We start from the raw sequence: 25,219 nt of genomic DNA on the forward strand, positions 1-25,219 counted from the left end.
CTCCTGCCTCCTACCAGAGCAGTGGCACTCCGTGGCCCCACTTCTGTGTGCCAGACTTGATGGTTTTCGTGGCTATTGATGAGTATTTTGTTTTATTTATTTTTAAAGTACGCTCTCTACCCAACGCGGGGTTGAACTCACAACCCCGAGATCAAAAGCCACAAGTTCTACGCCCGAGCCAGCCGGACACCTCTGCCGGTGAGTATCTTCCATTCGACCTGAAGGACAAGAGAAGCCCCTGTAATGACGGAGAGGGGAGTGAGACCCAAGGGACTGGACAGGAATGTCGCTGAACAGAGGGGATGAGGAAGGGCAGCGAGGTGCAGGGAACTGTACATGCAAAGGCACAGCCTGAAGCAGTGGCGATGGAGAGGGCGTGGCTTTGGAAAACATCTGGAATCTACAGATTTTGGTGACCGAGTGAGCTGTGGATAGCGAGAGGCTCCCAGTCTCCCTGCGGTTCAGAAACAGTTGAGGTGGGTCGGGTGGAGTTGGGGCGGGTTGGGGTGCAGGTAAGGAAGGGAGAAGACACAGACTCGCTGCCACAGTACGAGGCGCAGGAGAGAGGGGGCCGGATTGGAGCGGGGGGGGGGTGCAGATCTGGAAAGAGGCTGGAGCCAGCTGAGTCGCCCCGAGAGCTGGGCCCCTCCCCGTTCAAAGTTACTCACTGATCCCCTACCAGGCACCAGGAATATACCAGTGGGCAACAGAAACAAAATGCCTAATTCTGGAACTGACTTTCTAGGTGCGGGGGGAGGGTGCAGGGAATAAGTCCGGTGTATAAAAGCTGGGTGAGGGGAGCACCTGGGGGCACCTCGGTCACTAGGCATCTGCCTTTGGCTTAGGTCATGAGGTCCTGGGATCCAGCCCCACGGGCTCCCTGCTCAGCGGGAAGCCTGCTTCTCCCTCCCCCTCTGCCCCTGCTTGTGTCCCCTCTCTCGCTGTCTCTCTGTCAAATAAATAACTAAGTCTTTAAAAAAATAAAAAATAAAAAAAGCTGAGCTGGACAGGACAGCAAAGCACATGGAAGCTGTGCTCCATGGGTGCTCCCGGAAGGCCTCACCAGGAGCGGTGCCCGGACAGAAGCGAGGGAGCCACAGGGCCCACAGGGGCAACGGCGCCCTCTGTTCATGGAGGGAGCTCAGAGCAGCCCCCTCTCCGGTGGAGGCTTTTTTCCTTGTTTGAGAAACATGGGGTGATGCAGGAGAGACTGTTAGGGTTCGAAGCCCCCAGGCAAGAAAATTCTTGAGATGTCTTTGGTGCAAAAAGGTAGTTTTATGAAATCACAGGGACAGGCCCCGCGGGCAGAAAGCTGCACGGGAGGCATCAGGCGTCCGAGCCGGGAGAAGGTTAGGGAGGGTTCGGCGGGGAGCGGTAGCGGAGGTTTCCAGAGGAATCTCGGGTATGTTACCGCGGACTTACAAGGTCCAGGCAGTTGGGCTAAGGTTGCCTTTGCCCTCAGCAAAGTTCAGCGCAAGGCAGCTGAGTCCCCAGAGGGAGGTCACTCTTCCCTGTTTCAAGGTCTTGTCAATGAGCCGAGGGCAGTGAGATTTAATCATTTCCCTTCTGTCTTTTGCTTCCCACGTCACCAGGGCCAGCATGACTGGCTTCGTGGGGGAGGACTGGGAAGGAGCAGGGCCTCCTGAGGCCTTCAGCCTGCACTCTGGGATTGGTGGGGTCAAGCCACGAACCAGGTTTGTGCCCTCTACCCCCTCTCCAGACCCTGTCCCCATGTGAGGCTCTCCCACCGTCTCTCTTCTCCCTAGGGTGGAGCTGTCCGCCCGGCCCCACAGGCAAGACCAGAGCTGCGGGGAGGGTGGCGGGCCTTTCCAGAAGGTTCCATGGGCCCACACACCCGTCCATGCAGCGCCACTCACCACAGCCGGAAGGTGGAGACAGACAGAGGGCCGGTTCCCAGAAAGAGGGATAAACAAGGTGTGGCCCGGACCCAATGGAGCATTATTCGGTCCGAAGAAGAGGAGACGTCTGGAGAGACGCTGCAGTCTGGAGCAGCCGCGGAAACACGCCAAGTGGCATAAGTGAGTCAGGAGGAGACAGCGAGTGACTCCAGTTCCACAAGGTCCTGAGTCCGCAAATCCACGGACACAGAAGACAGAACGGCAGTCACTGGGGCCTGGGGGGCGGGGGGAGCAGGGACTTCGCGCTGGATGGGGACGCAGTTTCTGGTTGAGTTGGAGAGAACCATGTTGGAACTACTATTGTGGTCGCCCAACATGGTGAATGTACTGGAAGCCACTCAACCATATGCCTAAAACTGGTAAACAGTCCGATTCTTCTTACGGATATTTTACTACAATTTTTCAAAACACCAAAAGAGACCTGGGTGCTGACTCTGGGCAGTTTCCTCTCCTGCAAGTGAGAGTTCCCACCGCGGATTTCAGGGAATCGAAATGGTGCCCCAAAGGAAGGCCTCCGTTCCTATGCGAGAAGCCCATGGGGGCGGGGGGCGGGGGGGGGTGTCACAGAATGCGGTGTTCGTACCCAGCCACCACCTGCATTGACAGGGAAGCTTCCGGAAGCCCTGACGCCTCAGTACAGCAGGCGGCCCTTGATTTCCGACGGGCTGTGAGTTTGAGCCCCACATCGGACACAGATTACTAAAAATAATAGCAATAAATAGGGACGCCTGGGTGGCTCAGGTCATGATCCCAGGGTGGTGGGATCGAGCCCTGCATCTGGCTCTTTGCTCAGCGGGGAGCCTGCCCCCCCCACCCCTGCCTGCCTCTCTGCCTACTTGTGATCTCTGTCAAATAAACAAAACTAAAAAAATAAAAATAAAACAAAGTAAAATGTTCCTATATTATAAAAGGGGGCATATATTGTTTGTGACTGCGTGATCCGTTTCTGAGAGAAGATACAGAAATTTTGGTAGCACGGCGGGGGTCCTGGAGCGGCTGCACCTCTGAGGCTTGAATATTGCCCAAGTGTCCGCGCAAATCACCATGAGGGCACGTGCACAAAGTCCAGGGACCTGCTGGAAGCGCACACGCAGGGCCACCCCCGAATGAGGCCGCGGGCGGGGCGGTCGGAGGCGAGTGGCCAGGCGCACGGCCCCCGCACCCCCAGGACCGTCCGCCCAGAGCCGCGCGGGGGGAAGCTGGGGGGCCTGGGCGCGCAGGGGCGGGGCCGGGCGCGCGGGAGGGGGCCGAGCCGGGGGCGGGGCCGAGCCGGGGGCGGGGCCGAGCCGGGGGCGGGGCCGAGCCGGGGGCGGGCGCGCTCGGCGCCCCTGGGGCGGCTCTCGGGCGCCCCCTGCAGGCCGCCTGCTGTCGTGCGTGCGGCGCGGCGGCGGCCGCTGGCGTGTGTCCCTGTGTCCGTGTGTCCCAGTAGGGCGCGTGTGCCGGCGCTGGCCAGTCCGCCCCTGCCTCCCTTCAGCTCTGACGCGGCCTCCGTGAAAGCACCCTGGGAGCTCCTCCGTCACCCACAACCCTCCCCTCCTCCTGTCCCCACTGCGCCCCGAAGGCGCACTTCTCGAACTCTAAGGGCAGCAGGCCTATCTCTGCCCCGTCGGGCCGGTCGGGCTCTCGGAAGCCCGCGCGGGGCAGGGCACGAGCCGAGAACGCATGCAAGCGCGCGCCTGTGCGCGTCTGGCGCGGTGGGGCCGCTCTGTGCGCGCCGAAGCCTGCGGGGGCCCTCGTGACACGAAGCGGAGGCCTGGATCCTGTAGGCCTGCTGGTCCCTCCAGCTTTGTCACCCACGAGCCACCTGCACAGGGCTGCGTGACCCCGGGACAAAGTGCAGAGCAGCCCTCACGTGGTGTGGTCACTGTGGACCCAGGGTCAGCCCCAGGGCTTCTCCTCTTTGACCTCATTTGAGGTCAAAACTTTTGGATAGGACAGGGGCTGCTTTGGGGCACCAACCGCACTGTCTGTTAGCTCCTCCGGGCTTGGCTCTCTGGGATTCTGCTCCTCCCAAAAGGTCTTTGAATGAGATTGAAATCCCCAGGCCAACCTTAAACATCCCATGTCCCTCCCCAAGCCACAAGCACAAGGCCTAATTCCCCGATCCCTAAAGTCTACTACATTCCCTCTGGTTACATCTTTCAACTATCTTTATTTGTTCTGTCTTCTATAAACAGAGCCTAGGATCCCAGGCTCATTCCTCTTGTAAGTCCTTCCTGCTATCTAACCTCTTTCTGTTCCGCTCAGAGTCTGAGGGTCAGGATGGAGGTTAGTGGTTACGGCTCAGCCCTAGCAACCACACTGAATCGGACTGCCAGCTCTGCTGCCCACAAGGGTTTTAGCCCCAGACGAAGCATATCAGGCAGGGTTCCATCAGAAACCGAGGGCTCTCTCAAATCAGATACACTGAGTAATGCTTCCTAACAGGATTATATCCCACGGTGTGCACAGATGCTGCTAAACCCCCAGGGATACAGCATTACATAACAGTGGGCTTAGTACCACCTTTAGGAGCCCAGAGCATGGGGAGAGAATGGGTCCTAGAATCTGGAGAGGGTCCCTGGCAGGAGCTGTGACCTCCAACAACCTGGCTGCCAGAAGGAGAGGGAAAAACCCCAGCCTTCCTCTCCTCTTGCCTCATCTTCTACTGGTGCCCTTGGCCAAGCCCAACAGAAGCCCTGGGCAAGGCCTTCAGCCTCCCAGCCCCAGACAGAGTGGACAAGGTGGAGAAAGGATCTGGAGTGGCAGAAGATGCCTCGCCCACTGTCCTAGCCTCAGCTCCCTCGCTGTCAAACCAGCTCTCCGTCCCCCTTTCCTTCCCGGTTGTCATGGTGATAGAGAAGCTGCGCGGGAGATGTAGAACACTGTCCCAGCCCGCCACAAGTGCTCGGTGGACAGGTCCTACTGTCTGCCTGTTGATTCTGATTGATTGGCATCTTGAACGTAGCCTTCCTAGAACTGAAACCTTGCGTGTTTCCGCTGCGAACCTGTCCTTCCCCGGGTCTCAGTAAGTGGCACTGCCATCTCCCCAGCTGATCGTACCAGACCAGCGCCCTCCAGGGGATGGAAGCCTCCCTCCCCCGCTCCCCGATCTGTCCCTCTGCCCTCTGCGCCCTTCTCCAGAGACCCCTCCGATCTGTCTCCCTCTCACTGTGCCTACTGCTGCCATTAGGCTGTCGCCTGCTGCCTAGATCACTCCTGCAGCCTCCGGTCTCACTGCTGCTCTATGATCTCCACCTGCCAGCTGGAGGGATCTAGAGCAAGTGCTGGGTATTGTCAGCCGCTGGCTGAACCTGGTGCCCTCCAAGTTCCTGCTTCCAGTGTCCAGCCTCACAGGGACAGCGCCCGCGCGCGCCCGGAGCCTGCCGCCTGCTCCCTGCAGGCCGCCGTCCCAGAGCAGCCTTCTCTCTCTGTCGCACTGGGCCTTTTCCTTCCTCAGAGACGCCGCAGATAGACCCCTAACCCCACAGAAAACTGCTCCCTTCAAGTTGTCCCCACCAGATCCTTCTAGTCCTTCCAGTGTCAGCGGAGATACTACCCCATGTCAGAGGCCTTCCCAGTCCGCCTCATCTACAACACGGGTCTCTCTCTTCTCCCAGGTGGCTCTGCTGTTCTGTGCCCCGGTCAAGTCCCGTCCTTAACAGCACTTACAAAGCTTGTGCTTATGGGCACACCTGGGTGGCTCAGGCCGGGATCTCAGGGTTGTGAGATCACAGATCCCTGCTTCCAGCCTGGGCTCAGGGCTCAGCAGGGAACCGGCTTGAGATTCTCTCCCCCTGCCCCTCCCCTCACACACATACAAGAGTGCTCTTTCTCTTAAAAAAAAAAAAAAGAAAAAGAAAAGAAAAGAAAAGAAAACCTTAGGGGTAGCTGGGTGGCTCAATGGGTTAAGCCTCTGCCTTCGGTTCAGGTCATGATCCCAGGCTCCTGGGATGGAGCCCCACATCAGGCTCTCTGCTCAGCGGGGAGCCTGCTTTCCCCTCTCTCTCTCTGCCTACCTGTGATCTCTCTGTCAAATAAATAAACAAAATCTTTTTAAAAAGAGAAAAGAAAAAGAAAACCTTACAAAAACACCAAGTTTGTGATTGTATGTTCATTGTTTTGGTGCTTGTTTTATTTATTTATTTTTTTAAGGTTTCTATCTATCATCTCTTATTCCCAACTTGGGGCTTGAACTCAGGACCCTGAGATCAAGAGTCGCACACTCTTGCTACTGAGCCGGCCAGGTGCCCCAGCGGTGCTTATCCATTGTCAGTGTCCCCACACTGGAAATCCCTTAGAGGGATAAAGGCCCTGTTTTGCTCATCATTGCCTCCTTGGGACCCGGAAGAATAGGTGTTCAGCAAATACTGGCCAGCGAGCGAACGGGGCCTGTGTGACAGTGGCAGTGATGCTGTCAAAAGCCTTCCAGAGAACCCCACCACATTCTCACGGGGCTGCCTTCCCCTTCCTTCAGGCTCCAGTCCCCACCGTCACCCCCTCCTTCCTACGTTGATCTCGGACTAACTTCAACAAAGTACAAAGGAAAGGGGGCCGTGTCACCAAAATCTCTATTCAGGCTGATGACAGCGTGAATGAATTGGAAACTTATCAGAAAAAATGGATGACAGAGGGGGTATGCCAGAAGATGGGGCGGTGAGCCAGCAAGTTGGGGGGCGGGACTCTGTGGCCACAGGGACAGCCCGCTGGGTGTGCCCCTTCTCTTTTCTCTGTCTCCCTTAGATAAGACCAGCAGTTCGGTCCTCTCGCCCCCTCTCTCCACAGCCTCTCGCTTTGTAAGCATGTCCAGCCAGGAGAACATACACGCCCAAGAGCTTTGCTCAAGGATCTCTAAGTCCCAAAGGGACTTAGCAAAGTCCATCCTGATCGGGGCTCCAGGAGGTAAGGAAAGGGGAAGCCAGGGGCACCTGGGTGGCTCAGTGGGTTAAAGCCTCTGCCTTCGGCTCAGGTCGTGATCTCAGGGCGCTGGGATCGAGCCCCACATCAGGCTCTCTGCTCAGAGGGGAGCCTGCTTCCCCCTCTCTCTGTCTGCCTCTCTGCCTACTTGTGATCTCTCTCTCTCTGTCAAATAAATGAATAAAATATTTAAAAAAGGGGGGGGCAGTGAACAGGGTGGGGAATGAGGGTGGAAGTCAGGAGCGGGGGTGGGACACACATGACCAATGTCTGCTGCTGGACAAGAGGGCCTCAGTGGTGGGGGTGGGGGTCTCTGCTCACTGGAGTGTCCCCTGTGTTCAGTTTTGGGCTCTGGTCTGAGCCTCTTCTCTGCCTCTGTAGGCGGGGCTGGGGGGGGGGTGCTTGTCCTGCAGCCTGGGAGCCACGAGGCACTCCCGTGCTGCCTGGACTCTGGCCCCTGGTCGTGACATTTTAACCAGCAGAAAGGACCGCTCCCTTGGCCGGACAGCGTGGAGCAGACCCCCAGGGACAGGGGCTCAGGGCCATGGAGGGTATGGCTGGGACCGGGCCTCCTCCGGGCGGGGCCGGGGCAAGCCACAGGGATCCTAGGACTGGAGCGGCCTTGAAAGGACTGGGGAAACTCAGAGGAGGGGGTCCGGAAGCCAGCCAATTAGAAGGAAGAAAACGGGGAGCTTAGGAAAGGGGACAGGGCAAGCGTGAGCAGCAGCTCCAGACTAGAGCGAAGGGCTGAGGCTGTGGGAAGGCAGCAGCTGAAGGGCAGGGGTCGGGGCTGGGAGGGCTCGGAGAGCTGGCTGGTCAAGAGCCAGAGCCTAGAGCCGGCCAGGCCTGGATGTGAAGCCCGTCTCTCGGATAACGTCTGTGTAGTGCCGTCTTCTAGGAAGGGCTCCGTGAAACCTGGCTCGGACAGAGGGGACTTGGAGTGTGCTGAGGTGAAGGGAGTGGGGTGTGGCAGCGGCCCACACAGCCCTCTTCCACTGCAGGGCCAGCGGGGTACCTGCGGCGGGCCAGCGTGGCCCAGCTGACCCACGAGCTGGGCACAGCCTTCTTCCAGCGGCAGCAGCTGTCGGCCGCGATGGCAGACACCTTCCTCGAGCACCTTTGCCTGCTGGACATTGACTCGGAGCCCGTGGCAGCCCGCAGCACGAGCATCATTGCCACCATTGGTGAGTGCCCCCAGCCCAGAATCAGAGAAACCCTCAGAGGATCCCGCAAAGGTTTCTCAAGATGCTTCCCCACCTACTGTCTCTTCTGAGACCACTCTGTGTTTAACAGAGTCATTCATTCAGCAAATACTGGTGGGGCGTCTGGTAGCCAAGGTTTGGGTCCCTGGGAGCTGATCGGTCATGTAAACAAAGATCCCCATCCTTGAGGGGCTGACTGTCTAGCTGGGGGAGACAACAAATGCCACACATACTAACTTAAAAAGAAAAAGATTGTTTAATATGTGAGAAAGTGGTAAGAACTATAGACGCAAGGAACACAGCATTGCAAGGGGCAGTAGAGGTTCGAGGTTGTTCAGAAAATTAGATCTGAGCAAAGGCGTGAAGGAGCTGAGGCCGCGCTCAAGGTTGGGGATTGGGTTCCAGACAAGGAAGCGGCCAGTGCAAGGGCCCCGAGTCGAAGAGGCTGGAACCATTAGAAACCACCTGGGGGAAAGAGTAGCAAAATGAAAACATTGTAGGGAGTAGGTCAGGGCTTACAAGCCATTCTTAGAGTTTGAGTTCGGTTTTCCTCGGAGAAGTGGGAGAGGGCTGCCAGTGCTGGGAGAGTGACTCGCTCTTATGCTGTGACGGACCGCCTAGGAAGAGGTTGGGGCAGCCCTGGGGCCAGGGCAGGAATGGCTGCGGTGGCATTTCTGGCTCAGACCAGGTGCGGGGGCAGTGGCGGTGGTCAGACGGTATCAGATTCCGAGTGCATTTGGAAGATGGAGTTGTTTGGATTTCCAGATGGTTTGCATGGGGAGGGGAGCAGAGAGGGGCCCAAGGCTTTCAGCGTGAGGCACTAGAAGGACGCATCATCAACGGAGCAGCAAAGATCTTCGTGCAGAGGTTTCGGGCGGAGGAGATCAGGAGCTGGGCTTCGCACATGCCGTTTCAGATGTGATCAGATACACAAGTCTGGGTTTGGGGCAGAGGTTTGAGCTGGAGATACCCATGTGGGAGTCATCAGCATGTAGATGGTACTTAAAGCCCTGAAACTAGGTGAGACCACCCAGAGAGCGAAGGGGAAACGACAGAGGGAGAATGAGGCAGCTAGTGTGGGGGGCGGGGTGGGGAAGCCCTGCGCGCCGGTGAGGGAGGCGCGGCCAGCGCGGGGTCCGGAGCTGTGGACCCGCCGGCCGGGATGCGCACCGAGAAGCGATCCCTGCATCCAGCCGCGGCGCACAGGTTCTTGGCGACCCCGGCAGGAAGAGCGGCAGCAGAGAGGCCCGCGCCGGGCGGGAGGGAGAGCCCGGGAGAAGCGGGCCGGAGCGAGGCCGGAGCCGCGAGCACGGAGGGTCCTGGGGCTCGGGCTCTGTCATGACGAAGGAGCCGCGGGGTCCGTGCTGACGGCCGTGACCGACAGCGGGGCGCCCGCTGGGGCCACAGGCCGGCGCCGTGCCCACTCGGCCTTCCAGCAGCTGAGAAAGGGGCCTCACGCGCGCGGGCCTTGGGCAGGGACTGGAGGCGGGTCCGGCGGGCCCCCAGCGGCGCGGCCAGCTCCGCCGCCGCTCCGCCGTGCGTACGGCCTCTCCGCTCTGCGGGCCCAGACGGACCCCAGATGCCCTCACCGGGCACGGTACCTCCTGCCGGGCCCCTCACGCGCCGGGGGGCTCCCCCTCCGCCGCGGCCACCCGCTGCCCACACGGCCGGCTCAGCCGCGCGCAGGACGCCCGGCCCCGGGCCCCGCACGCCCCCGGGCAAGCAGGTGCTGGCTGACCTGTGCGCGGAGGTCGCGCCGGAGTAAAGGCCGGGCAGCGGGGCGGCCGCGGACGGGCAGACGTTGGTCTGAGCGGCCTCCCCGTCCCCGCTGCAGGGCCGGCCTCGCACGCGGTAGACCGCCTCAAGGAGATGATCAAGGCCGGGATGAACATCGCGCGCCTCAACTTCTCGCACGGCTCCCACGAGGTCCGGGGCGGGGCTGAGGGGAGGGGGCGGGGCTAAGCTCGCGGGCGGCCGGGGGTGGTGGGGGTCCTGGCCGACTTCCCCAGACGTCGCTGCCCGCTCCCCCCAGTACCACGCTCAGTCCATCGCCAACATCCGGGAGGCGGCGGAGAGCTTTGCGACTTCTCCGCTTGGCTACCGGCCGGTGGCCATCGCCCTGGACACCAAGGGACCGGAAATACGCACCGGCGTCCTGCGGGGGGTGAGAGTCGGACCCCGCGCCGCGGGCTTCCCGGGGTGACCCCTGCTGTGCGAGGGGCGGGACGGGGGCGGGGCACGAGGCGGGTCTCAAGGCCACTCTGGCCCCGCCCCTAGGGCCCGGAGGCCGAGGTGGAGCTAGTGAAGGGCTCCCGGGTGCTGGTGACGGTGGACCCGGCGTTCCGGACGCGGGGGGACGCGAGCATCGTGTGGGTGGACTACCCCAATATTGTCAAGGTCGTGTCGGTGGGGGGCCGCATCTACATAGACGACGGGCTCATCTCCCTCCAGGTCAAGAAAATCGGTGCGGATGAGCCTTTGCCCCAGCCAAGCGGGGACGCGGGCATACTCCCTTCCCTGGGTCCCCTAGCCCGGTAGACCCGCTGCCCTCTCCCCTGGCCAGCACCCTTCCCCTCCTGTCCCCCAAGCTCCTGGGGTCCAGACTTGTGGGCTCAACCCTGGCGGGGGGGGGGGGGGGCTGGACTGCCGGGTTTATCTCTTGGACAGACCTCCACCCCGGGCCTGTTCCGGACGCAGGCCTGGCCGAGGGTGGAGAGACACTAGGACGTGGGTTCCTGATCTCCTGGGGTCCCAACACCCGGGTTCCCTCTCCCGGACCGTGCCCCTGGCTCACCCCTGACCTGAGCGGGCTCTTTCCATGCCTGCAGGTCCAGATGGGCTGGAGACCCAGGTGGAGAGCGGCGGCCTCCTGGGCAGCCGGAAGGGTGTGAACTTGCCAGGTGCCGAGGTGGACCTGCCCGGACTGTCTGAGCAGGACGTTCTGGACCTCCGTTTTGGGGTGCAGCATAACGTGGACATCGTCTTTGCCTCCTTTGTGCGGAAAGCCAGTGACGTGGCCGCCATCCGGGCTGCTCTGGGGCCCGAAGGACGTCACATCAAGATCATTAGCAAAATTGAGAACCACGAAGGCGTGAAGAAGTGAGGCTTGGCTTTTGTCCCTCGCAGGCCCTAGCCCTCCCCACCACCCTCCTCTTCTCCAGTCTTCCTCTCCCTGGAATCTCCTGGCTCTTCCCCAGCCCTGACTCCCCCAACCGCTCAGGTTTGATGAAATCCTGGAGGTGAGCGATGGCATCATGGTGGCGCGGGGTGACCTGGGCATTGAGATCCCAGCCGAGAAGGTTTTCCTTGCCCAGAAGATGATGATCGGACGGTGCAACTTGGCGGGCAAGCCGGTCGTCTGCGCCACACAGGTCTGGAGTGAGCCCTCGGGGCCCCGGGCCTTCTCGGTGTTAGGGATGCCTGAGGGTGGGGACCCACACCTCAGGTCTAAGTACGCTCTGCTGTCCCATGTTTGATCCTCAAACAACGAAGTTGGGAAGAGATTCTTTGAGCCTCATTTTCAGATAAGGAACCAGAATCGCATACTTTGTGACCATGACCCTGGCTTTCGGGGCCCTCTGAGGGTGGCAGAGAAGTAGCTGGGGCAGGGTCCCAGGTCAGATGGGAGTCTCTAGCTCGGATCCCCCGATGTCCCCCAGATGCTGGAGAGCATGATCACCAAGCCGCGGCCCACCCGGGCAGAGACGAGTGACGTGGCCAACGCTGTGCTGGACGGAGCGGACTGCATCATGCTGTCGGGGGAGACCGCCAAGGGCCTATTCCCAGTGGATGCAGTGAAAATGCAGCACGCGGTAGGAGCTCCGGGTGCCAGGGCCCCAAGCCCCTCCCACGCCCAGGGCCCCGCCCCCAGCTGACTTCTGGGTGCTTGCAGATAGCTCGGGAGGCAGAGGCTGCAGTGTATCACCGGCAGCTGTTTGAGGAGCTGCGCCGGGCCGCACCCCTGAGCCGCGATCCCACTGAGGTCACAGCCATAGGCGCCGTGGAGGCCGCCTTCAAGTGCTGTGCGGCTGCCATCGTCGTGCTGACCACAACTGGCCGGTGAGATGGACCCTGGCAACACCAAGACACAGCTTGGGCCAGGGGCAGGCTGGGATGGGCCCCAGGTTTGGGTTTTGTCTTGACGTAGGAGACAAAGAGCATCATTCTGTGGCACGAGGAGAGGTAGCTGGAGGCCAGGAGAGGCAGATCTTGGGGCATGGGGAAGTGCCCCAGTGAGCTCCAGGGGGCTGCAAGGGCGTCAGGACACTTTAGGGCCCTGCTTTTAGCCCACGAGCCCTGCAGTGCTGAGGTGTTGCAGAAGGGCCCAGAAGGCCTTAGTCCAGGTCTTTGCTCTGAAATCAGCTATGATCCCCTGCAGGTCTCCGTTTTCTCATGGGGTTTCAAGGATTAACAAGAGACATTTGTGAGTTAAGTACTAGGTCTAGGTACCTTCTCAGAAGGGCTTTATGCCTCTCAAGAAACTTCTTATTATCTGCTCTGCTCTATCCTTCATTGTCTCTGATCTGCCTTGTGTGGTGAGGAGAGTAGGCCCTCTTATGCCCATTATACAGGTGGGAAAATCAGGGCCCCGAGGACTATGATCGATCGATCACGCAGGGCCACACAGCTTGTTTGCTACTCCTGGGTCCCGAAACCCAAACCCGTTTCCTGGTTCCACCCCCTTTCCCGGTTCTGAGATCTTCTCCAACCCCTTCAGCTCAGCACAGCTGCTGTCTCGGTACCGACCTCGGGCAGCGGTCATTGCTGTCACCCGCTCTGCCCAGGCTGCTCGGCAGGCCCACCTGTGCCGGGGGGTGTTCCCCTTGCTCTACAGTGAACCTCCAGAGACCATCTGGGCGGACGATGTGGATCGCCGGGTCCAATTTGGCATTGAAAGTGGTGAGCCGTCTATGTTTCCTACCCTCTGCTCTCCCGGCCCTGGACTGGCATCTTCAGTCTCCTGACCTCACCTTCCACACCCACTCAAAGAGCCTTGCCTCTCTCCTCTGGTGCCAGAGTCTCTCTGAGAGGTTCACAAAGACACAGAGATGTCCTGGCCTCCGGGGTTCGGGGGACAGGCTGGGGAGGAGGCAGGGGCCGGGGGGCATGTTGAGGAGGGGGGCAGTAGAGGAGAGGTCAGCCTGGCTGCTGCCCGCACAGGCGGCCAGAGTAAGAGGTGAGAGCCCAAGGGGGAGCCGGGCCCCCATCCCCAGGCTGGAACGAAACTGATTTCCTGACTGATCATACGCCACCTCTTCTTCCAGCATAGCCACAGAGGTGGACAGTGTGGCTCCTTAGCCGCACAGCCCATGCCAGCCCGGGACACGCCTGCTCTAGCGTCGTGCAGGGGTTGCGGTCCCCACAGCATCACCAGGGCCCCTCAGGGCTGCCCTGGAGGAGATGGAGGGCGGTAGCCGCTTCTCACAACAGGGCTGGCCACCGTCCCTCAGTGTCTGACTGTCACCTTCTCTCTGTGCCCCTGCCAGGAAAGCTCCGCGGCTTCCTGCGCGTGGGGGACCTGGTGATCGTGGTGACAGGCTGGAGACCTGGGTCTGGCTACACCAACATCATGCGAGTTCTGAGCGTATCCTGAGACACCCTGCAAGCCAGCCCCCTCCCCCCACAGACCCCCTGCCCGGGCCACACTTGCTCCCTGCCCCTTCACGCAGGCCCTGGAGGGCTGTGTCCAGAGCAGCACAGGACATCTGGCAGCAGTAGCCCCTGCGCCCCGAGCTCTCAGCTGGGCCCTAAGATGCTCTGATCCCCTAATCCTAGCTTAGCTGGTTAATTTGATTCCCCTGGGCTTCCTGTACCCGGGGGGGGGGGGGTGAGGCGAGGGGCATAGGGCAGTCCCCACAAGATCACTATCGTGCATTCTGATATTCTCTGATGTGGCCCCCATGACGATCTGAGCACCCCCCTGCCCCGGGGACAGCTCCCCCTCTTCCTCCATTGTGACGGACAGTGACATCAAGCGCCACCCTTCTGGGGAAGCGAGGCTGGATGAGCACCGGGGAGCCTGAGACGGGGGCGGGGCTCATCTCCACAAGCTCTGTGGGCTTTGCAGGCCCCTCCCTGCCCACCTCAGGCCTTGCTTCCCGATACCCTGCGGCCTTGTCCTGCACCAGAAACTGCTTCATGCTGTGCTCCCCCACACCAAACAGGAGCCCAAACGAGTAGCTCTATTTTCCTTTTCAACCCAGCTGTTTGGGAGCAATGATAACCCCAGGACACTCTACTCAAACGGAAAGATTTCGGGTCCTGGTCCCCATTCGCTGATACTGTAGAACAGACATGGGGACAGAGGACAGGGGCAAGAGCCTTCTCCTGGTACTGGCGCGCCTACCCTTCCCCAGCCTCGGATACCTCGGGTCCTCCCCTCAGTCTTGCACCGGCAGTAAACTCAGAGGGGCTAAAACCCCTAAAAGTAGCAAGAGTCCTCCCCGCCCGCTGGGGTAGCTCTCCGGCCACTCCCTAGGTCGCTCCCTAGGTTGGGAGAAGGCTAAGGATTGCTGCCCGGTGCTGGCGCTGAGCCAGGACCACAAGAGCTGGCATGGGGGCCCTGCTCCTTCCTCTGTCCCTATAAGGAGAAGTGGGGGGGGAAGGACACCGGAAGGCTGAATAAGATGAACTAATGATGAATGAAACTAGCAAATGAATAAATACAATTATTATGTGATTGAATAATAATAAACAAGAAAGGACAGGAGGGAGGAAAGAAAGAAAGATGCCATCTGAGGATTTCAGCCACGTGCCCCTGCCTGGGGAGATCCAGGCCGGCACATAAAGAGGGAGGTGCCTACCACCCCTTAGCCTCGAGGGGGACCCCAGCGGGACAGGGGCACAGGGAGGAGACCCCCCCACCCCGTCTACAAAAAGACAGTTCTAGCCCGGGGGCAGCTAATGCAAGGGACTTGACAGGAGACGAGTTCTCCGTTGGGGAGGTAGGGAGGGGGAGGGCCCGCACATGGCAGTGAAGGCAGAGGCCCAGACTGGGGAGCCAAGATGTCTGTCGACAGCAGCAGAGGCACGGGGGGCTGACGGTGCCCAGCTGTGATGGGGACACAGAGCACAGACGCAGCCGACAGCACCTGCAGGGCCACTCACTGGTGGGAAACAGAGACTTGTAGTTGCTTGGCAGTGACGGTGGTGGCAAGGGGCTGTGCTTGGTGAGTTGGGGACCTGGGCCTGAGCCTGCACCTGGCAGGACCATGCCCGGGGAACACCCTCCTCAGAGGCCTTGGAGTCATTGTACTTGGCAGTGAAGACCAGTTCTTGAGCATGGTAGGCGCTCAGTACCTTGATGGTGGGCGAATGGGTTAGGAGGACCTCAGACAGGCTGCAGGGGGCCTGAGCTGAGGACAGAGACCATCTTCTTGGTAGCAAAGGGAGATATTTCCACAGGGCCACGTTTTAGGTCTCCATGGCCTTTCCCAAGAGGCCTCTGCCCTTGGGTACACACCGCTGCCCCCAAGAGCTCATTCAGGGCTTTCACATGTTGGCAGAGAGCTGGGGGCCCCGAGGGGCAGCTGGCTCAGGCACTGATGGCCTGGGGGGCTGGGCTGTCCCTGGAAGCTTGGCCAGGAGCCCTGAGGAGGACAGGCGTTCACTTCCTGAGCCTTTGCGCCCAGGAGAGCCGTCCCCGGCTGCCCGTTGAGGCAGAGAGGGTTGGGAGGCTGAGAGTGGGCGGCCCCGAAGTCCTAGTCGCCGTCCACCTCCCCCTGGGGGGGGACCCAGCAAGGACACCTGGGAGCGTCCGGCCCGGGACAGGCTGGCATGGAGGGTTCGGGCAGGTGGGACGGGCAGGCGGGAGGTAGAGGCCCACGGACCCCGGGCCAGCAGAGGGCCAGCTCGGACAGGCACTAGTGGGGAGGCTGGGGAGCCTGCAGAGCGTCGAGAGCGAGCAAGGAGGGCGGCCGGAGAGTCAGGGGAGAGGGGCAGAGGGCCCCGCTGGTGGGTTAGGGCGATGGCCACACTGGAGGTCACTGCGGCTGCCTGCAGGGGTGCGTGCACCAGTGGCTCCCACAGCACCGGCTTCCCGCTGAGCCGGGCTCCTGTGCCCGGGGCTAGGCCCCGAACGCCCCGGGCCATGTCCCTGTCGTGTTGCACCAAGTGCTGCTCCATGGTACCCCCGCTGCTCCCTGGACTGGGCTCAGAACGCTTCCGCTGCAGCACGGAGTTCTTCTTGCCTAGACGGGGTCCCAGCGGGAGGGGGAGGAGAGGGAAGGAGTCCAAGGGGAAGGTCGGGTACCGGAGAGCAGGAGGAGGACCGCGGGGGGGGGGGGGGGCGGGGATGGAGAAAGAGGGTCAGGGCCCAGAGTACAAGAGTACATATCCGAGATGGTGCGGGTTGGGGACAGGTACTCGGGGAAGGAGGACTCTCCGCACGGGGACTCGGGGCCACATCTCCAGGGGCAGGAGACACTGAGTGACAAGGACAGTAAGGCACGGTGTTGAAGGTCTCCTGGGGGCATCTGCTGAGAACAGGGTGGGCTGGGGTGTGACGCTGATGCCCTAGAGCCCGGACCCTGGGAGGCAGGGGTGCCTTGCTATAGGGTGGGGCGGGGGTACAGCCAGGACCCCAGGGGCAGGCAGGCCAGCCTCACCGATACGGCGCAGCCGATCCACGGCCACGGTCTCGAAGGCCCGCCGCATCATGGGGAACTCCTCCAGCACCGCGTTGAAATGGTCCACGCTGAGCGAGTAGAGGCGGCAGTAGGTGTCCGCCCGGACACTGGCTGTGCGTCGGCCCCGCGTCAGCAGACAGATCTCTGTCCGAGGTGGGAGAAGGTCCTCAGAACCACCGGCCCCAGGATTCCCTCTCGCTCCTCAGGCTCCTCCCCACCCACACCAAGGTCCCTAAACACCCCAAGGATTGTCTTTCTCCGCACAGGCGACGTTACAATCCCTCACACTCTCTCCAGACTGAAGCTGATTAACGGTGGGTCTTTCCGGCCCCCACGTGCCTGGTGATCCCGCTCCACTTAATTCATACCCACTCCCCTGCTCTGGCCCAAGGGGAAGGCCAGGGGCAGCGGATGAAGTCCAAGGGCAACCGAGGAAAGCAGTGCCCACGGGCAAAGGGCAACACGGCGGGGCCAGAGGGCAGCAGGTGGTTTGGGGTCCGAGACAGGGCAGAGGCTCAAGTGGCCCTGGGCAGCCTCTGGTGGAACGGCCCCCAGTGCCCCGGCCTGACCCTTGCATGGTGGCGTGGGGTGGCGTGGGGGCATATCCCCCGGGAGCTCCGGAACTCAAGCCCCTGGACCAGCTCTATTCCTGTCTTTCCGCCATCTCCTAAGGTCCTTGGGTTTCACTGCTTTGGGGTTCGACAAGGCCCACTGGCCCAAAAATTGTGAAGCTGGCCACGCACCAGACTCCCTTAGAAGGCGAGTTAGAGCCGTGGAGCCCCAGGCCCCGAGACTCTGGGTAAGCAGGCCTGGGGATTCTGCACACAGCCAGGCAGGGACCCTGATCCAGGGAAGCAATCGCCCTCTGGCTTCTGCTCCAGTCCCCCCAACCTCCCCGAGGCCTGCTGACCCCCAAAGTAGGATCCGTCAGTGAGGCGGGTGTCCCGAGCGCCGCGCGCCAGCACACTGAGCAGCCCATGCTGGATGAAGTACATCTTCCTGCCCACGGAGCCCTCACGCACCACGAGGTCCCCCGGCTGGAAGACCTCAAAGCGCAGCTTGGTGAGCACGGCCGTGACGAAGCTGGGGTCAGCGTGAGCGAACAGCGGCATGTGGGCCACCAGGCCCCGGCACGTGAAGTTGATAATCTCCTGGACAGGGGAGGGGCCTGTCAAGCTGGAGGTGCCCCCTGCGCCGAGGTGCCCCCCTTGAGCTCATGCATTCCCAGAGGCCCCACCCCTGGGGCCATGGTCTGCCAAAGGACAGGGACTCTGCAGTCAGCCTGGGACAAGCCCTAAGCTCCTGCCTTCCAAGCTCTCCCATAAGCCCCTGCAGGACCGTCCCCCCAAACAGAGATCTCTGCGGCCCCTCCCCGTAAGACCTTCCAGAAAGACCCTAGTCCCCATAAGCCTTCCCCAGTCCTGGCTCTGATGAGGTCCTCCGCAGGCCCTGGCCAGCAGGCCTAGCCCGGAGGGCGCCCCACAGGCCCCACCCACCTCCCGCAGCGGCTCGCTCAGCTCCCCCAGGATGCTCTCCTCATCAAACATCTTTCCCTGGTAGCGGTGCTCGTAGTAGTCATGGATGCGCTGCCGGGTGTCGGCCGGCAGCTTGTGGAAGGACATGTACTGCTCCACCTGCTTGTACTGGAGGGCCAGCCAGAGGCCCGTGGGCGGCGGTCACAGCCGGTGCAGGGCAGGCCGCGGGTCGGGGGGGGCGGGCACGTGGAAGGATGACCACAGGCACCGGGCAGATCCAGAGGGGTGAAACAGAGACACGAGGGCAGACGGCCGGCCATGGGGAAGACACACGGCACAGTCCCAGGAAAACCCAGACGTAGGCAGACAAAGGTCCAAGGACAGGGACATAGGTCCAAACAAGGAAACAGTTACACACGGGGGCATGGCACAAAGGGACACAAGGCAGGGAAGGGACATGGAGACCCAACAGGGGCATGTGTCAGAATCGGCCTCAGGCGGGGCTGTCCCCCGCTCTGCCGGGCCGCCATGCCCACCCCTTCCTTCTCCCGCCCCTGCTGACCTTCTCCTGGTACTGACGCCGGGAAGAGTCCAGGGACTGGATGAGCGCCGTGGCGTGGCCGATGAACATGGCGTAACAGGTGGCGCCCACGGTCATGCTGAGCATGGTCAGCCAGACATCGGGCGCGCCCACAGGTGCCTGCTGCCCGTACCCGATGCACAGCATGTGGCTCATGGCTTTGAACAGGGCGTGGGAATACTGACGCCCCCACGAGTGGTTCTGGAGGGCAGAGCGCGTCACCCAGCTAGGCGCCTCAGTCTCCTCCTGCACCCTCCATCCTTGGGTCCTTCCGCCTGCCCCCCCCACTTGGTTCTGGGGGCTTCCGGGGCAGACGCGGCCTCTCCGTAGCAGGAGGAGCCCTCCGTGGCTGCTCCCCACAACAGGAAAGCTCCTCCTCTAGGTAGCCCCCCCTTCCCCCTTCTCACCCCCCCACCTCCTTACTCTATCGTCTCCCGCCTCCTGACCCTGGTGTTTGGGCGGAAGAGCCCAGAGAAGGCCCACAAGCGACAGAGCTGCGGGGAGTCCTCACCACCATGTGGTTGATGGCGACCCAGCAGTCGGGAGGGAAGTCCTGCAGCATGGGGACCAGGAACTGCAGACAGCCGTCCCAGTGGCACAGCAGCAGCATCATTCCAATGAGGTTGCCGATTCGCACCACGGCACTGGCCAGGTCATAGGTCATGTGAAAGATCTGAGGAGTCCGAGCAGCGGCTGCTGTGGGCAGGACCCCCCCCCGGCCCCGCTGGTCCTCCTCTTCTGCCTAGCCCCAGCCCCCACGAATTTCCTTAAGCACGACTGTTATTCACTCCTACAGAGCCCCACAGCCCAACGGAAGTCAGCTGTGTTACTACGCTCATCTTACAGATACGGGAAATCGGTGCCGGTCCCATGCCCAGAATCAGTGTCACAGCAGAAACTCAAAAAACTCTACTGCACAAGCTGCCCAGGCTGTGCCCTCTGGGAGAGAGAAAGAGGGTGTTTCTCAGCGCAATGCCCCTAAGGCGTGCACGCAGGCGTCCACGCTGACAGCCCCCTTCCCCTCCCAGAACACTAGCGGAGAACTTGCTGGGCTCCAGGCCCGGTGCCAGGAGCTTTACCAGCTTTACTGCCTTGAATCCTTACAGCCTTCTCATACATAAGTCTATTTAACATCTTCATCTTACAGAAGAGGAAACCGAGTCTCCTATAGTAAATAGTCAAACGGGGTTAGGATCGCAGGCAATGAGATTGCAGGGCCCACTCTCTGAGCCACTGAACTCTGCCCCCTTGAAGCTGCAACTCCAGGCCCTCCCGCGTCCTGCTCCTCTCCCAGTCCCTCCTGCCCTGCCAGGGGCCAGCTAACCCGCAGGCCTTCCTCCGCAGCTGTGCTCCACCCTCCTCCCCTCAGGGGCGTGGGGGGCCAACCCTCCTTGTGCCTGCTTCTGCCCCACCATCTGGAGACAGCCCGCCCAGCCGCCTCCCCCCATGAAGTCACCAGGAGCCCCACCCATAGCGCAGTCCCTGCGGAGTCCGCGAACCCCCCTGCCCACCTCCCCGCCCCACCTCCTCCCACTGGTGGATGTAGCGGATGAGTCGGGAGAGGCGGAGCAGCCGCAGCAGGCTGAGGATCTTGGTGAAGCGTACGATGCGCAGGGCGCGCGCCGTCTTGTAAACCTCGGCGTCCAGTCGGGGCTCCAGCTCCACCACCAGGAAGATGTAGTCCACCGGGATGGACGAGATGAGGTCGACCAGGAACCAGGTGCGCAGGTAGCGCGACCGGATGGCCTGTGGGGCCAGCAGGATTTCAGCGCCCTCCTCAACCACGATGCCCGTGCGGAAGTTGAGCACCAGGTCGAGCAGGAAGAAGGTGTCGGAGAGGACGTTGAAGACGATCCAAGGCGGGGAGTTCTCCTCCTTGAAGAAGGTGATGCCCACAGGCAGCACAATGAGGTTCCCCACCATCAGCAGGAGCATGGTCAGGTCCCAGTAAAACCTAAGGTGGGGGCGGGACGGGGAGTGAGACCGCGAGGTTGCCCCAGCCAGACAGACAGCAGCGAGGCCGGCGCGGCCAAGGCTGGGGAACGTGATGACCCTTCACAGCTGGTGGGGGCAGAAGGTGGGACCACCATGTGGGAAAACAGTTTGGTATTATCTAATAACCTTACACATTTGCATTCCCTGCAACCCAGGGGTTCCATTTTAAGTAACTGACGCTCCAGGGAAGCATGTGGTCCAGGAGAGACACACAGGGTTGTCTGCAGCAGCATGAAATCTGGAATTAATCCGAAACGTTCATTGGTACAAAAATGTGGGTAACCAGACTAAACAGCGTGGAGTCATAGACAGTGATATACTCTTTCCCGGGGATGACCCACAGACACAGCCCACAGCACCAGTGCACCGCACTGCTCTAGCGCTCAGCAAAAGAGAAAACAAAACGATACATACTGGGGGGTCCCACTTGCACAAACGTCAAACACAGGCAAGACTAAACTGCATTATTTAGAGATTCACAGAAAAGTGGTGAAACTATAAAAAAAAAAAGTAAGGATATGAGTGTCACAGAAATTAGAATAGTAGGTTAGGGCAGGGGTTGTGAGAGCAGTAAGGGAGCTTCTGGGTATGGGCAAGGTAGTCTCTCCTTGTTGGGCGGCTGTTACACACAGGAGTGTTTTGTGGTTATGTATACTTGAGTGTATGTACATGTATACTTGAGTGTATGTACGTGTGTGTATATGTGTGTGCACACACATGTATTTTGAGTATATATGCAATAGAATATTCCAGCATACACTGTACCACTATGTAGAATGTCCACTGTATCTGTACCTCCTGGAAAGGTATCTTTACTATATATATCCCACTACACACACACGTATCTCTCTAACATGTATAATATATACGTAATGTCTTACCATGTACGTGCTTTATGTCACTATCGTTAAATATTTTTAAAGTTAAAAAAAGATAAAGTACCCTGTGCTAACCCCATAGCATTGTCGAAAACATACCCCCTGAGACAATGGATAAGACAGTGCTGTAGAAGCACTAGCTGGTTTTGTGACTCACCCACCTTTTGTTCCCAGATTTCTGAAGAGGTTGCTGCTTCTTCCATCTCCAACTCTCTGCCCATTGCTGGTCTAAGACTTCACGCCCTTCCTGCCCCAACCCTCCTTCCCAACACAGCTGGACCCATGGTTCCTGGTTCTCTGCTGGGATCTGCTTGCCTATGTCCCTGGGTGGGGTGCTCTGTTCTGCTTTCTCTCTGAACTGAGCTTTTTAGGGATGGTCCACCCCCCACCCCAGCCCTTCAGACAGGGTTGCCTAGAGAGGCTCCATAGGAGATCCCCAGGCAGCAAAGCTTAAAGCTCTGCACTCCTTTCCTTCCCTAATCCCTCCATGCTGGCTAGCGCCCTGGCTGAGCCCAGGCAAGGGTACTGGCAGGAGAGGGCCACACAGCTGCGGTGGGATTGTGGGAAGAAGAGGTCAGGAGGAAGCTAGGTGAAGCCTTCATTCAGAGATCACTGGACTTTCTAGGGCCCCCATTAGCTATGGTGGTTTTATTTCTATTTTTAAAGATCTATTTACGTATTTGAGAAAGAGAGAGGCAGGGGAGGGGCAGAGGGAGAGGAAGAGAGAGTCTTAAGCAGACTGAGTGTGGAGCCTGATGTGGAGCTCGATCTCACGACTCAGATTATGACCTGAGCCGAAACCAAGAGTTGGACACTTAACTGGGGGCCACCCAAGTACCCCAGCTATGGTGGTTTTAATTGCAGGACACACCTAATCACAGCATCAAACCAGGGCCCAGCCCCTTCTGAGTCTGACTACAAAATCAATCTTTTCAGCTTCCGAAAGAAACATGGGGGCTCCGAAATGCAGGCCTCCAGGAAGCCCCTCAGAATGTGTGCTTTCCGTCAAGGACAAATCCTTGAGCCCCTCTTCCTCCACCTCCTGGGCCACTGGAGAAATCCTGTACTGTGAGCCTGGGGAGGAGAGGCGAGGAGGGCTCGCCCAGCCGTGCAGAATCTTCACAGCCTGACTCACAGGCAGTCACAAGCCTAGCGGGTGATGCAGGAGAGAGGACAGGGAGGAAGCATGATAATAAGGGGGTAAATGGCTTCTGGGGTGACATCTGAGGGTGACGTGGAGGAGGGGAGGGAGACCACCGGAGGCTAGAACAGGTGCCCCGGTGAGGTGGGAATAAGGCAGTCAAGAGGGGAGAGGAAGGAACAATGGGAGAAAGAGGAGCATTTAGGGAGAGTGTGTGGTTGTGGACTCCAAGTGCTGTCCAGGTCTCCTACTGTGTTCCAGGCTCCTGATTCACGCCTCACCCTTCCTGCTCATTCTGCTCCCCACCTTACTGCTTTGGACACATCCTTGCCTCCTCCAAAAGCTGTCCTTCATTTTCCCCAAGGACAGGGCTGCTCTCCTCCCCTAGCGACCTTGATGTAGAGGTACAGCCTGCTGGGGACTATGAAATAGCCCCACCTCCACCGTCCGTCCCTACGTCTCTCTGACAGTCACCTGCGAGGGCGGCGGTGCCCCAGCCCTGCTGCCTCCATCGCTCGGAGTCCCGGCCCTGCCCTGCGGGCATCCCGCCTTCAGTACCAGGGACAGCGACAAGAACGGCTGCTGCCCCCCGCCCACCCCCCCATCCTCCAGGTAGCCGGCCCTGCTGACCTGTGCGGGTGCTGCGGGTGCAAGTGCGAGGTGGGAGATACGGGAGCTCGGCTTCTCCCTCAGGCTGACCCCGAGCCGTGGAACATGACATAATTTCCCAGATCCCCAGCAGACAGGACTGCAGGAGGCAGTGGTCCCTGACTCCCGTAGATCGTGTGGTCCAGGGGGAGTGCCGGGTTCCCTGGTGTCTGCTCTGGTGTCAGGGCACCGAGGGCCTCCCTGCTGGGAATCCCTCGCCCAAGAATTCCCAGGCTAGATCGGGGGAAGTGACTCTGTCATCCCACCCCAGGACCCCTGGGCCGGAAATGGAGTGTCCGTGGAGGGGGGGCGGACCCTGCCCCCGTGTCGAGGCCCCTGGGGGTGGGCTCTGTGTCCCCCGCCCTCCTTGCCGGGCCCCCAGTACCGGAAGTCGCTGTAGGGGTGGATGATCCAAGCCCCCGCTGACTTGACCCTCTCCTGCTCGATTTCCACTGCTTTGTGGCTGCCAAACACGCGAAGGGAGAACTTGTTGACCGTGGGCTGGAGCAGCGTCCCGAGCCGCCTCCTCTTGGGCTCGGGCCCCGAGGCGGGCCCGGGGAGCGGTCCCGAGGCCGCGGCCGCCGGCGCGGGGGCAGCAGAAGGCGCCGTCTCCAGCTCAGGGGTCGCCAGTTCGTCGGCCCCCGTCCTCGGCCGCTGCTCTGCCTCCATGATGCCCGTTGGCTTACAGGCTTGGCCTCGTAGACCCGGCCGCGGCCATCCGGGACCCCGGCCCCTCCCCGAGTACGGGCTCCGAGCTGCCGGCGCGCCGGGCGGAGGGGGTGTGTGCGCCAGACTCGCCCGCTGGCTGCGGGCGGGCTGCGCGGCGCCCCCTGGCGGGAGCCGCCTCCGGAGGGGGCGGGGCCAACGAAGCCCGCCTCCTGGGAAGACTCCGGCGTGGGCGTGGGCGTGGCCTGGCAGGCGGGGGCGCAGCTCGAAGCGCAGGAGGAGGAGGAGGCTGCGGGGAAACGCGAGCCAAAGTCACGGAGGGGGCGTGGCCTAGCGTCCGTGGGGTTTTAGCCAATAAGCGCCAGGGAGGCGGAGCCGCCCGAGTGGCGGGAAAACTGGAAGGTAGTTGAAGGTCCCCGGGCGAGGCATTGGGGACCAGTGGAAGAGGCGGGAATGGCCGCTCTTACTCCCGGACTTCGGGCATTTCACCTTCTTTCTCAGCACTCTCCCAGGCATATTCCTTTCTTTCCGTCTCCTCCATCCCTCTCCCCCTAGTGTTTCATTTCCGGGGTCCACGCGCCAGCCTTCACCAAGAGTAACCCTACCCGTCACGGGGTGGACGCTGAGGACACAAAGATGAATACCCGGGTCCCAGCCACAAAGCCCGTCTCGCCCATGCCCGCATACACACACAAGAGCTAGAAGCTCCTAAACATCTCGAATTCCTCCCCTCGCTTTGATGGCGCTCCTGGGAAGCCGGGCCTCCGGTCGGTCGTGCTGAAATGCTGTGCTCTGCCTTGCCCCCAGCCCTCTGCAAATACTCTTCTGCGGGGCATTCCTGTCCAGCGCCTCCTGACGGCTGGCTCCCGGGGCATTCCTCTAGGAAACCCAGAAACACGTTGCCAAGTCTCCTTTTCCCAGCCGGGGTCTGGTCTAGGCTTCCTACAGCACGCCCGATGGCGGTGGCCACGAGGCTTTCTCTCCCACTGCACCCGAGGGCTCTGAAGAACAGGGGCCAGGCACCTGCCGGACACGCAGTCAGTGCCTGCTGCGCGCACGGACGGTCTGGGAGGGTGTTAGCGGAAGAGGAAGGGACCCTCCGGTCTGTCCCGTCAGCCCCTTCTTTACGCTTCCTCTCTTATTTTCGGGAACCTTCCCTAAACCACTTCTGGCTAACTCATCGCATCGCATC

At 60.7% G+C, this 25,219-nt stretch overlaps 2 protein-coding genes across 3 annotated transcripts; one reads left to right on the forward strand and one right to left on the reverse strand.

The window, feature by feature from the left end:
* Positions 1-6,657: 6,657 nt before the first annotated feature.
* Positions 6,658-14,685, forward strand: PKLR (pyruvate kinase L/R). 2 transcript variants are annotated; one of them, XM_059146428.1, is made up of 11 exons: positions 6,658-6,800; positions 7,817-7,999; positions 9,852-9,943; positions 10,050-10,181; positions 10,295-10,481; positions 10,846-11,116; positions 11,238-11,388; positions 11,677-11,829; positions 11,910-12,076; positions 12,735-12,916; positions 13,504-14,685. In XM_059146428.1, the coding sequence occupies exons 1-11, from the start codon at positions 6,701-6,703 to the stop codon at positions 13,608-13,610; spliced, it is 1,725 nt and encodes a 574-aa protein (XP_059002411.1). In that variant the 5' UTR covers positions 6,658-6,700; the 3' UTR covers positions 13,611-14,685. The 2 variants fall into 2 exon arrangements, with proteins under 2 accessions (XP_059002411.1, XP_059002412.1); XM_059146429.1 differs by lacking the exon at positions 6,658-6,800 and adding an exon at positions 7,321-7,366 and having other exon boundaries at positions 13,504-14,683.
* HCN3 (hyperpolarization activated cyclic nucleotide gated potassium channel 3) lies at positions 14,673-24,157 on the reverse strand. Its single transcript, XM_059146424.1, has 8 exons — positions 23,747-24,157; positions 20,224-20,653; positions 19,211-19,372; positions 18,682-18,900; positions 18,141-18,287; positions 17,555-17,795; positions 16,624-16,788; positions 14,673-16,206 (listed from the first exon to the last, which is right to left on the reverse strand). The coding sequence occupies exons 1-8, from the start codon at positions 24,028-24,030 to the stop codon at positions 15,509-15,511; spliced, it is 2,346 nt and encodes a 781-aa protein (XP_059002407.1). The 5' UTR covers positions 24,031-24,157; the 3' UTR covers positions 14,673-15,508.
* Positions 24,158-25,219: the final 1,062 nt, after the last annotated feature.

This window comes from Mustela lutreola, chromosome 14 (assembly GCF_030435805.1).
Source record: "Mustela lutreola isolate mMusLut2 chromosome 14, mMusLut2.pri, whole genome shotgun sequence".
NCBI classification, from domain to species: Eukaryota; Metazoa; Chordata; class Mammalia; order Carnivora; family Mustelidae; genus Mustela; species Mustela lutreola.